Genomic DNA, 12,783 nt, shown 5'->3' with positions numbered 1-12,783 from the left:
TCTGTTACATGGTGAGTTGAAAGAATAATATCAACATAATGTCACTGATGTAGATCTAGAAATCTATTATGATGTTGCTTAGGACAAAGTCTAAGAACTAAATTTGAGGAGATATCAAGCCAGTGATGGACTCTCTTCACAATCTTAACTCATAAAGCAAAATAATGGATCCATGGCCCTAAAAAAAAATTTTCCTTGTCACACAAAAAAACATTTCCCCATAGTTAAAAAGTCTCCATTTTGAACCCTGAACCAAGAAGCAAACAACTCTACTTCTTCCAAATCTAACCAGTTTCCTACTATACACACTGGCCTTAATATCACCCATCCCAATCTCTTCTTAATTTCCTCAGATTGAGAGACTCCTAAGCTTTGTCTATGGTTTCTTCTTCTTTGCTACACCAAGCTAAATAAACCTGGCTTTGTGGTAAATATAGGCATGTCTCTAATATTCTATTAGTGGGTTTCACAGGATTTTCTTATGAACACATAGTCCCCCTACCCAGAAAAAAATTACTTTTAATGTATAGGTAGTTTTCCTATTTCAGGCATGGCTTGGTGGTTTGACATGGTTCTGATATTATATATCTTGCATTTTTGAAAAATAGGAATTTAGAAATTTTGGCTAAACATTTTCAGTGGAGATAAAAACACTCTATAGTATAGAGTACATGCCAAAGCTTAACCATTTCATTTCCCAATCACTAGACATTTAAATGTTTTCCAATTTTTCTATTACAGACACGTCTATGATAAATAATATTTTGCATAAAGATTTTCCTACAGATTAAAATGTCCTCAGGATAAAGCCTTGCAATGACAACTGAATTGAAGAGTGTGAGCATTTGGGGGCTCTAGCCATATAAAGCTTGTTTTCCAGGAGTTTTACCCATTAATTCCTACCTGTAACTGGTCTCTCATTCTCAGTTTGCTTCTAGAATTCTCAAACTTAGGTAGAAAAGCAAATGAAATCATAAAGCACTTGCTGGAAATGCAGGAAATACCAAATATTAAGGATAATTACTATAGACATAAATACTCAGATGGTAGATTTGCATATAGACAGGCAAAAACAGGCATCTAAGATGTAAAAGAATTTTCCGGCTTAAAAGATCCTTTTCAAAATTGTCGGTGTGAAAAAAAAAGCCGGATTTTTTGGTAAGATAATAAAGTGAGAAAAACCACACAGGTGAACATGAGTGAACTATTTTATAGAGTGCTTTTTGACTGTGAACACTGAAAAAAGGTAAGCTATTTTAGTAAGGTAGTATCTGAGAATATCCTTAAACAGCACGTTATTATCACTGGTCTAGGGCTTAGTGATAGTTAGCTAGGCCTTGGCCCCCTGTCATCTTGGGCCCCAGACTCTGTTGCTTCGCCAGTTTTCTTCAGGGCAACCTGGTGAGCGGAACTCTGGTCCTCAATTTTCCTTCTCAGGTGTATTAATATATGCTGTGGCTCAGAGAATGAAGCTAGGTGAGTAACATAAGGACACCTTGGATTTCTTTCCTTATCACAAAATTCAACTAAGCCTCCACATTCCAGGCCCATTGCAAAAAAAAAAGAAAAAAAGAAAAGGAAAGGAAAGGAAAAGGAAGATGAGAATTTAGCCCCCATCATCCGTATTTACGGCCAAAACCGATGCCGGTGAGCTTCGCTTCCACACCCATACAATATCCAATTCCAAACCCCCCACCACAACCTCGTTACGGCCCTTCACTGTGAAACAGACCCTAGCGGGCCCACGGCTCTGCAAAGCTGCAGCTGACGTCAGCGTGGCAAAACGCATGCGCCACACCTTGGAGTCCTTTTCCTCTCTTTTCCGCCGAAGCCGGACCGGCTCAGGAACGAGCAGAACTACAACTCCCAGCATCCTGCGCGGCCCGGGGAAGGCAGGCCGGGACTGTGAGAAAGAAGCTCCGGGGGATAGCGGGCCAGAGCCGGCTTCTCCTTTTGAAGCGGTTTCACACCTCTTTCCGCCCGCGGCGTCGGTGGCGTCGGCGGCGTCGGCGCTCACGCAGGGGCGGGTCACGGCGGCGCGAAGCGGTGCTGGGCGGGAAGGGAAGTCGTGGCGGCGGCGGCGGTGGAGGCGGCTGCAGCGGGGGCAGCAGCGACGGCGGCGGCGGCGGCGGGGGCCGCAGGAGCGGTGGTGCTGTCAGTTAGGCCGTCGGAGAAATGGGAGACCCGGGGTCGGAGGTGAGTGGTCGAGCGTTGGGCCGCGGCATTCTCAGCCGAGCCGGGAAGGGCTTTGTGTTTTGTCGAGTGTGAGGCCTGGTGCGCGGCGGGGCGATAGCCTCCGCGTCTCGGGCCGAGCCCAGCGTTCGGGCCTGGTGCGGGTCTGAACGAGGAACCAGCGGTAACAATGGCCGCCCGGCCGCCCCCGGCCCCCTGCGCCGGCCCCGGAGGTCGCTGTTGCGGCTGCTCTGGCCGTGAGAGCGACATTTTGAGACAGGCTCGCTCTTCGGCGGTGTGCGTGCATCCCTCCTCCTGGAGGAGATTGGGGAATTCGCAGGGGCAGGTAAGTCGTTTTCGGCGTCGGCTCCCTGTGGCTCCACGTCTGCAGAGCCATAAGCCGACTCCATCGAGTCCTGTTCTTGGTCGGATTTGCATGCAGTTGTGCTCAGTTCGGTTTTCTCAAGAGCTTGCTGTGTTACAGAGCTCTTCCTTTTTCGTTGCTTTTGGGACAAATCTCTTCCTGCAAGTATGTGGCTGTATATAGATAAGCATGTTCTGCCTTATCTTTATAGATAATAGAGTCTGTCCCTCCAGCCGGGCCTGAGGCATCTGAGGCAACAACGGATGAAAACGAAGATGACATTCAGTTTGTCAGTGTAAGTAGCAACGATATTCGGGTTTTTCCCAGAATCCCAAACCTATGCGTGGTAAGCCATTATGTGATGATACCTCACCTGTCCCGTTCATCATTCAGCAGCGAGGTATGAATGTCTCGCAGGTACTAGACACTGGGGAGCGTGGCATAGGATTAGGACATTTCCCGAAGGGGGGGGTCTCTGAGCACCTACAGTGGCCACCGCAAAGACTGTGCCCGAAAGGACATGTTGCGCATTGAATCACGCTTCTCGTGCCTTCCTGAGCGCCATTTTATACTTACTTCATCTAGGCAAAGTTCTGGTCTTTTAGAGTGTGTGTGGAAGCAGGGCAAGAGCGTCCTTTCAGAAATGACCTGCAGGTTAGAGGGAAGGGTCGGCTGATGATGAGGAAGGAGGTAGAAAACAAGAAGGGTTGCAAGAACTCAAAATCTGAGTGTTCTGTAGCTTCATAACATGAAGGCAAATAGCTTGAAGACTTCACCAACGTCTGAGATCATCATGTTACAGCATAGTGCAAGAGTTGGTGTTCATAATGAAGATCCCTGCATCACCAGGAACACACATGGTTTTCAGACTTCCTTCCCTTTGGGACAGTGGTCTCTCAGCATTAGGAAGTGTAAATGTGCAGATTCCTGGGCCTCACTCCACACCGACTGAATCAGAATCTGCAGGTGGGACCCAGGAATCTTCACTGTGGAACAAATGAAAGGAAATATGAATCTGTGAACCATGCTTTGTAAAGCCTTGGTTTAGCGGGGAGGGGGTTATGATGTATTTTGGGATGGTTTTCACCCAAAACAAAGGTTCTGTTTAAAGTGGTATCTTAGCCAGCTAAAAACTTCTCCAAACCAGTGATTAGTTGAGGTTTGCTGTTAAAGGTTTATAATTTTTCTTTAATAGATTGTCGGATGTGTATTTGTGTTCATTGATTTGGGGCACTTTGTTAAGCTGGTTATTAAATGATATCCTTTACATACCCCAACAAGGGGCCGTTGTGGTGATCTGTTGTTGTTTTGTGGTTTAATGGGTTTATTTAGGAGTCTTTCACAAGATTTTGTGTGTGTGTGTGTGGGAGCTTTCTTCACCATTGCCAGTGCGTATTGTGCTTTGTCCTTTTATTTCAATTCCGGTATAGTTAACATACACTGTTAAATTAGCTTCAGGTGTTCTCTGTCCTCATTTTAACTTAGAAGAATTTCCGGGATGGGGGTGAATCGAATTGTATCCTACCCCTTCTTCACGGTGGACTAAAGTATGTTGGTAATGGGATTCCATGTTCCTTAGGACAAATATTTCAGGTTTCTGAATATTGGTATATTTGGAGAATATTTATCTTGATGTTTTGTGCAAATAAAGGAATGACATACTTTATAAACTATGGGCCTTGCTTTGAGAATCACAGATGGAATTAATAAAAAGATTTGAAACCTTTTTTTGGTACTTGCGGAGTGAAAAATTATAGTATAACTTGGATTAACAAGCTTAATAAGGTATTAAGCTGAAGTTTAAAATATTCTTAAGTTTTAAATAGTCTTTTAAATTTTAAATGTAGAGAATCTGTATATCTTTGCCTGAAGAATAAAAAATATACAATCAGTGCATTGTGTATTCATCTCGATCCAACATCTTCTGTTTATCCCTAGGGCTTGGCAAAGAAAGGTTCAAAGTTCTGATAGTGCAAATGAAGAATTATATGTAATAAGTGCAATTACAATAGTAGAAGAAACCTATTAAAAACATTTCTTCTACATTTTTAGTGATAACACTTAAATGATAATTAATGAAACCTTAATTCTATTTCAAAATAAATTCAGAGACAGACCTTCTACTTCTTTCTGTAAACTAATCTTATACTTGACTCCTTCAGGTAATGCTTATGCAGTAAAGGTAACAGACTGTTCTCTGCTTAAGATTCCTTCAGATACAAAAAGGACATTATGGTGTTGCTTCTTGATTTACTCTGGTTTGAATTTCTTAGTTCACTCTCATTAATCTAATTTTCCCATCTTTAATCCACATGGTGGCACAGCAGTCTTTATGTGGTTTGCAAAATATATAGTATCTGGAACCAAACAGCATGCTGAAGGGAAGAAATAATAAGGATGTGGAGGTGCAAAAATGAGTTCTTTCATTTAAAATTTTTTTTTTTTTTTGAAATGTACATACAGAGAACTGCACTATTTGTAAGTGTACTGTTTGATTTTGCAAAGTCAGTAACTTTGTGATCTCAAATGAGAATGTTACCATAACAAAAACTTCAAGATTTTGCTCTCATTTTCTGTTAAGTAGTATAGGTGTGTCTCCACCCACTCCCTGCCCCGCACCCCACTATTGGAAAGTAGAAATCTTTGAAACCTCTGAAAACTTCCTTAAACTAAGATGGCATAAAGTGAAGAAGCAGTTACCATTAATTTATATGGAAAATTTTTTAGCATTTCCAGACCAAAAAAATAACCCCTTTTAGGCTTTTTTGTCCTCCTAAGGAGGACACATCTTGCTAACGGATGCACAAAATAAATCAAGATACGGTACAGGTGCTTGCAGATAATTCAAAGCTGTGGCAGTGAGATGCTGAGTTTAGTTCCCAGGGAAGGAGCTTGCTTGGCTGTGCTACTCTCGCTGCTTGGGGTGCATGCTGCTTCTATAATGGCTTGCAACAAGACAAACACTGTACAGTAGTTTGGCTTTTTAAATTTTTTTTTTTTTGGTATAAGCTAAAATCCTCTTCAGATTTCCTTCAGTTAGTGAAAATGGGTACTAATGTAGGTTTTTTGTTAAAGTGAAGTGATGTGAATGCAAGCTTTCCAAGAGTGAGAATACCTCTCTGATCCCTTATTCAGCCACCATCTTTCTGTCTTTGAAACTGCAGATATTTTAGTTAATTTACTCCCAGAAAACTTATTTTAGCTAAGAGCTGATGACATTTTCACAGTGCTGCTTTAGATACAAAGATATAAAAACTGCTGAGACAACGTATTGTAATCTCAGTAATAGCACGTGAGATTTAGGTTTCAGCCAAGGTTATTGGTATTATGTGAAATCATTGAGCATGTAGAAATAGTGAAGAAAATCAAGGTGTAATTTCATAAATAACTTCAGAAGCACGTAGGTGAAAGGATAATACTTTAACTACAGTAGAAAGGGGTCATGGGCAAAAATATCAAGGTATCTTTTGGCTGGGTGTCTTGGGCCTGTAATTAGGTCAATAAATAAAAATAATGTTGGAGCTCATGATATGCAAAGTCCTGAAGGAAGTACTCTAGAACTACAAAGATTAATTGGAAATATATCCTGCCTATAAGTGTCCATATTTCAATGTGGGAGATAAAATAGGTGATGAGAACTGTGTAAATAGTTCTAGTAGAGGGACGCCTGGGTGGCTCAGTCGGTTAATCAACTGCCTTTGGCTCAGGTCGTGATCCCAGAGTCCTGGGATCGAGTCCTGCATCAGGCTCCTTGCTTGGGGGGGAGCCTGCTTCTCCCCCTGCTGCTCCCCCTGCTTGCGCGCGTGCTCTCTCTCTCTCTGACAAATAAATAAATAAAATCTTAAAAAAAAATTCTAGTAGAAAGTAGTTCTTTTATAAAAAGTACATGGTGCTATTTTTAAAAAAGGCAGACTTTTTGGCATAAATAACATTTAGTATTTGTATTTAAAAGCGCATTTTGAAAAGAAATAAGGAAAGCATCAAAATGGGAAAAGCAGAGACGATTATGTGTAGTTCTGGAGGATAAAAATTTTTTAAATAGGAGAGAAAGGGTGGGCCGGATAGTGTAGATCTTGAATTGTGGCCTAAATTTGAACTTAAAGTAGTCAGTTGGGAACCATTCGAAATTTTTGAACTGGGTAGGACTACAGAAGTAAACTATATCCCTAACTTCTATATATGGAAATATATCAAAAAAAGTATGTATTATATATAAGGTTTTATTTATTTAATTTATTTTTTTTTAAGATTTTGTTTATTTATTTGACAGTGAGAGAGGGAACACAAGCAGGGGAGTGGGAAAGGGAGAAGCAGGCTTCCCGCTGAGCAGGTAGCCCCATGTGGGACTCGACCCCAGGACCCTGGGATCATGACCTGAGCAGAAGGCAGACGCTTAACGACTGAGCCACCCAGGCGCCCCTATATTTGAGGTTTTAGATTAGAGTTGTGCATCTATGCTCAAATCCATATTCTTTGTTTTAGACTGGGGTAAACTACCATTTCTTGTAGACCATATCTTAGTGTATTGACATCCACTTACACTTGACCGTCGAGCAACATGGGTTTGAATTACATGGGTCCACTTGTATGCAGATAAGATTTTTTACAGTACTTTAAATGTATTTCCCTTATGATTTCCATAATACTTTGTTTAGCTTTATTGTAAGAATACAGTATATAATATATACAACGTACAAAATATGTAGTAACTGTTACTGGTGAGACTTCCAGTCAAGAGTAGGCTTTTAGTAGTTACATTTTCGGGGAGTCAAAAGTTACATGTAGATTTTCAATTCTGTGTGGTGGGAGGGAGAGTCAGAGCCCATAACCCTCATGTTCTTCAAAGGTCAACTGTAGTAGTAGGTAATTGGTGTGTGGCTTTGTATGAGAATCATTTTTCTGACAGGAGTGAAAGCTTTTTGTGTCATTAGAAAAAAAATTTTTTTAACTTAGAATATTAATTCAGCTGTGTTCCTAAACTATTTTGCTTGTGCCTGTGCTCCTAGCCCTAATTATGTGGCCTTGGGGAGTAGAATCCCTTGATTTTGTTATTGGTACAAAAGGGATGAGAAGAATGATGGTTTACTGGTTGATGGATGGAGCAAATTCAAATAAAATACCTTTAGTTGGAGGACTACATGGATTTATACTTGTTAACATAAGCAGTCATTATAAACATTTTAAGAAACCATGTTTGACATTTATATAATAAACATTTTTGGGGGGAATTAATAACTTACTTTTTGGTTAGTGTTATGAGTTATTCAGAGTTGGGGACAATAGCAGTAAGTCCATTTTCTCTTATTGAAGGAATACAAACTATCTCAAAAACTTAGGTAATAAGGCATTGATTTAAAAATAGTATGTAGGGGGGCGCCTGAGTGGCTCATTCGTTAAGCATCTGCCTTCAGCTCAGGTCATGATCTCAGGATCCTGGGATCGAGCCCTGCATTGGGCTCCCTGCTCCACGGGAAGCCTGCTTCTCCCTCTCCCACTCCCCCTGCTTGTGTTCCTGCTCTCACTGTCTCTCTCTGTCAAATAAATAAAATCTTTAAAAAAAAATAAAAATAGTATGTAGGGTTTCCTGGCTGGCTCAATTAGTAGAGCATGCGACTCTTGATCTTGGGGGTGTGAGTTCAAGCCCCATGTTGGATATAGGGATTACTTAAAAATAAAATTCTTTAAAAAATTGTTTTTTTAAGATTTTATTTATTTATTTGACAGAGTGCACAAGTAGGGGGAGCGGCAGGTAGATGGAGTGGGAGAAGCAGGCTCCCTGCAGAGCCCGATGTGATGTGGGGCTGGGCAGGATCCTGGGATCATGATCTGAGCTGAAGGCAGACACTTAACCCACTGAGCCACCCAGGCGCGCCCCTCCCCCCCCAATAGTAGTATGTATACTTTGAACTTAGCCTCAGAATTATAATGACCACACAGCCAGTTACATATTTAGAGAACCAGGTGTATAGCTCACTTAGTTTTCTCATTTGTTAAATGGAATAATAGTAATAATTCACTATTTCACCTTGTAATTAGGGATTAAATGAAATAATGTATATGAAAAGTTCAGCACAGTGCCTGTATAGAGCCCATACAGCAATGACAAATGTTATTGGTTAGTAGTAAAATAAATGGGATACTAAAATGTTTTGATTCTTTAAGTCATTATGGTAAAACTTTTCCCGTATCCAGTGTGAAAATTAGCTAAAGTGTAGAGTGTTTGCTTCTGAGTAATATTTTCCTTTGGGATACTTCTCTTTTTAACCCAGCCTCTGCCTTTTTGGTGGTCTCAAATATGTGTTTTCATCTTCTACCACTCTTTCACTTATAAGTACACAATTATTTGTTGAGTGAATGAATAAGTATTTTAAATGACTCTTGCTTTTTCTCATTTTTGGTTTTTCTATCTTGGTTCTTTTTATTCTTTTAATTAGTGTGAATCATGAAGTTACTTTTCTTCAGTAGTTCAGAAATGGTTGCATATTAGTCTAATGGTTGACCCCAGTAGTAAATTTCTAATAGTCTTCTCTCATCATTCCCTGCTCTTGTCCTTTCTACTATTTCTGCAGCTATTTTTAAATCCCATCTGTGACCATTTTCCTTATTCTGGTTTTTTGTTTTTGGGGGGTTTTGTTTGTTTGTTTTTCTCCATTCTACTTTTTGCTTTATATTCTATTACCTTCTTTCATCTCCCTTTTTTCCCTATCTGTTCATGGAAGCTTTCTCTGCCCCACCTCTGTGTATTTCTGATAACCTGAGACTTTCTTGGTGTGCTATTTCTATGGACGTACATTTCTTGAAGAGACGAAATGTAACATGATTATATGAACAGGAGAAGCTATCATATTTTTACTTCTACTTTCTTTTTGTGTTTTTTGTTTGTTTGTTTTAATTCTTATTTATTTAATTGACACAGAGAGAGAGAGACAGCTAGAGAAGGAACACAAGCAGGGGGAGTGGGGGAGGGAGAAGCAGGCTCCTGGCTGAGCAGGGAGCCCGATGCAGGGCTCGATCCGATGCAGGGCTCGATCCCAGGACCCCAGGATCATGACCTGAGCCAAAGGCAGATGCTTAACATCTGAGCCACCCAGACACTCCTCTACTTTCTTTTTGGATTGAATGTATGATATTGCCCATAGCAGTGGTAGATTTTAGTCTTAAGGTAGGTGATTCATCTCTGTTGATCGTAATTGGAAACTACTCTTTCCCTCTTTTCCTCTTTTTTAAACCTCCACTTTTACAGCTCATGCAAAAATCTTAATTATTTATTACATGATCCCTGCCCAGAAGTTCTGCTCTCTGGTTTTATTTTAGTGGCTAGATAAAACCTATCTGAAAGGATAGCAGTTTTCTGCTTGGGGAGAAGTTGTAGCCTAAGAGAGAAACAAGTTATGTTTGAGACTGGATGCCTCTTCTCAGGAAGAGGATCTTTAACTGGATCTTAGCTTCTGTCTCCTGACTCTATTCTTTTTCTGTTAGTTTTTACACTAAATATATCACTTTGGTTTGCCAACAGTCAGCTTTCTGCATCTTAAGAAATCTTTCCCTCAGCTGAATTCGCCTCCTATGTTCCTTACTCTTGTTCTCAACATACTAGATTTTTAAAAATAATATTCTTTACTCATGGCTTTTACTGCCTCTTTTTCTTTTTTCAGATTTTATTTTTAAATAATCTCTACATGCAGTGTGGGCCCGAACTCACAACCCCAAGATGAGGTTGCATGCTCTGCTGACTGAGCCAGCCAGGTGCCCCTACTGCTTCATTTTCTACTTAATTTTTTTAGAGCGTAGCTTCTGTATGCTTGCTACTTTATTAAAAGTTGCTCTCAGGCATTTTAAAAATTTTGTTGCCAAATTCAGTGGCAGTTTTTTTGGTTGTCAGCATTTTGGGCCACATTAGCATTGACAACTTTTTGTTGAGGTTTTCTCTAGCTTCTTTGAATTTATGCATTCCTGATTCTTCTCCAGTCCCTGATTACCTGCTTAGCAGTTCTTCCTGAGTCCTAAAATTCCGGCATTTTCTCGAGAACCTTCTTAAATCTCTTCTTTCTCCTCTTTGCTTTCTTTGTTGGCTCTGTCACAGTTTCAGTTTAGTCTTTTAGGGGAGCAACTCCCAAATCTGTTTATCTAGCTATGTTCATACATCCAGATTACAGCCCTGGATTTCCAGCTATCTGCCAGTTACTTTTGGGTACCACTGGTACATCAACCCATTATGTCTAAAAGAATGTCAGCTTCCTGTTTCTGTATTCCAGATTTATACTAAATGGCATTAGTATCCTTCCAGTTGCCCAAGCTTGAAACTTTAAGGACTTTTTTGATTCCTTCTTATTGTTGGGGTTTTGTTTTGTTTGGGGGGGGGGTGTGTGTTTTTATAGCCAACCTTTTTTTTCTCATTCTACCCATGTATTCTCTTGTATGTGTACCACAACATATTCTCTTTGCCATTATTTTAGTTTTGTATTATTGGACTGATTATCCTGCTTTCCCCACTTTCCTTACTTGTCTGTGTGATTAATCTATTTAAAGCACAGCTCTCATGTTTTTCCTATCTTTGTATTTATTGATTCCCTTTTGCCTGTAGAATCAAATCTAGGCATTTAGGCCTAGCATTCAAGGCCTGGTCTATGATGCAGTCAGAATGGTTCCAAAGAGGATGAAGAATCAGGTTTGATGTTTGACTATAGGAGTGGGAGATAAAGCTGAGCTGTTAGTCAAAGAACTGCATGTTTTTGAGCTTGGTTATCTAACATAATTAATACTCATCCCATCTAAAAAGCATTGAATCATACGATCTGCTATCTGTGTCCTTGTAGCAGTGTTCCTTTATTATTAATAATCTTTTCCTCAAAAAATCAACATTGTCGTAATATTCTACCGAGGTTTAAACTCTTAGATCTTATCGTTTCTTATGCATGTATCTGAATATTTTTCTGTTTGTTCTCATTACTTTCTGCCACCCATAGGCTTCTTCTTTAGAGGAATTTTTGCCAATCCCAACCAAAAATGGGATGTTTTAAATGACTAGTTTAGTTTGAATAACTATAAATGATTTGTTAATTTGCTCAATTCTTTCATAGGAAGGACCATTAAGACCTGTTCTTGAATACATTGATCTGGTCAGCAGTGATGATGAAGAACCTAGCACCTCTCATAGTGATGTAAGTACATTATATTTGATTTGCGTTTCTTTCACTTCTGTGATTTAAAAGACATTGCCTAAAGAGAGTTATCAAGTCAATGATCGCTGTTTTTAGGAGCTATAGTATTTTAGAGAATGGCCTGTTTCTGTAGAATGAACCACAAAGGTGTCCAGTGAGTCCTGGCCCAAAATATCTCCTACTTCCAGTTTTGTTTCGTTACTTTCGGTGAGGATGTGAAAGGATAACACAACACAGGAAAGTTCTAAGCCTTGAAGATGGTATCTGATAAAAGGAAAATGGAATAAAAACTGCAAGCTTCTTGGCTCCTTGTGCCCTTCTCCCCTTCTCCTTTCCTGTCTCTCCTCAGGTGCCATGTATAACTGGATCCTTTTCTTCCAGAACCACCTGGCCACAGAAAGTTTGTTTTACCTTGGAAGGAAGGATATGTGAAGATCTTTTAGGAAATGGAATGTGGGAAAGGGTTTAGGTGGCGTAGTATTTCAGTCATCACTCCTTTTAACCTTGTTTATCCCTCACATATTTAAAGTTTTTTTTCTCTTACCTGTGATTTTTTTAGTTGTGGGTTTGACCCTTAAACTAATACTTCCCTTACTCTGAGAATCAAACTAGCTGAGCCCTTTGTAGCAATCTTGTCTTTCATTTGTCTTAGCCCGAATTTCTATTAATGGGCTATTTTCTTGATGGGTTGAGAACTCCTGGCTCTTGTTCAAGGTGGCCAGAAAACTTCTTTCTCTATGATACAGGGGATTGAGATTTGGACTTGGAATCAGTATACGTAGGTTTTAGTCTGAGCTTTACTCCTTATTAATTCTGTGACTTCGGATAAATTAGGAAGCCTTTAACCTTAGTTTCTTTATCAAATAAGAGTAATACCTACCTCACAGGGTTGTTGTGAGGACAAAATGAGGTAAAAAATACATAATGTAAGCTCCTTGGAAACTACAAACAATAAAGTAGGACTATGCAACTGGAAGGTTTTGTTATGCATGGAGACTGAACAGGAGAAAATTTTAAAGGGGCTTAAAAGTGACTCTGCAGTGGGGACTTTTAGAAATATTTTTTGTTCTCAGTGGAACTTTTCCC

At 39.9% G+C, this 12,783-nt stretch overlaps 1 protein-coding gene across 3 annotated transcripts in view; it reads left to right on the top strand.

The window, feature by feature from the left end:
• Nucleotides 1–1,888: 1,888 nt before the first annotated feature.
• ZNF451 (zinc finger protein 451) overlaps nucleotides 1,889–12,783 on the top strand; it is a 97,167-nt gene continuing 86,272 nt past the window's right edge. For all 3 annotated transcript variants that reach the window (XM_078055189.1, XM_078055188.1, XM_036117883.2), the window contains exons 1-3: nucleotides 1,889–2,196; nucleotides 2,748–2,831; nucleotides 11,617–11,697. In XM_078055189.1, the coding sequence (XP_077911315.1) occupies nucleotides 2,176–2,196; nucleotides 2,748–2,831; nucleotides 11,617–11,697 (186 nt within the window). In that variant the 5' untranslated portion in view covers nucleotides 1,889–2,175. The remainder of the gene's footprint in view (nucleotides 2,197–2,747; nucleotides 2,832–11,616; nucleotides 11,698–12,783) is intronic.

The sequence above is a fragment of the Halichoerus grypus genome, chromosome 9, assembly GCF_964656455.1.
Source record: "Halichoerus grypus chromosome 9, mHalGry1.hap1.1, whole genome shotgun sequence".
Classification (NCBI taxonomy): domain Eukaryota; kingdom Metazoa; phylum Chordata; class Mammalia; order Carnivora; family Phocidae; genus Halichoerus; species Halichoerus grypus.
The sequence above is the reverse complement of the archived record's forward strand: the minus strand, read 5'-3'. Positions and strand labels throughout refer to the sequence as shown.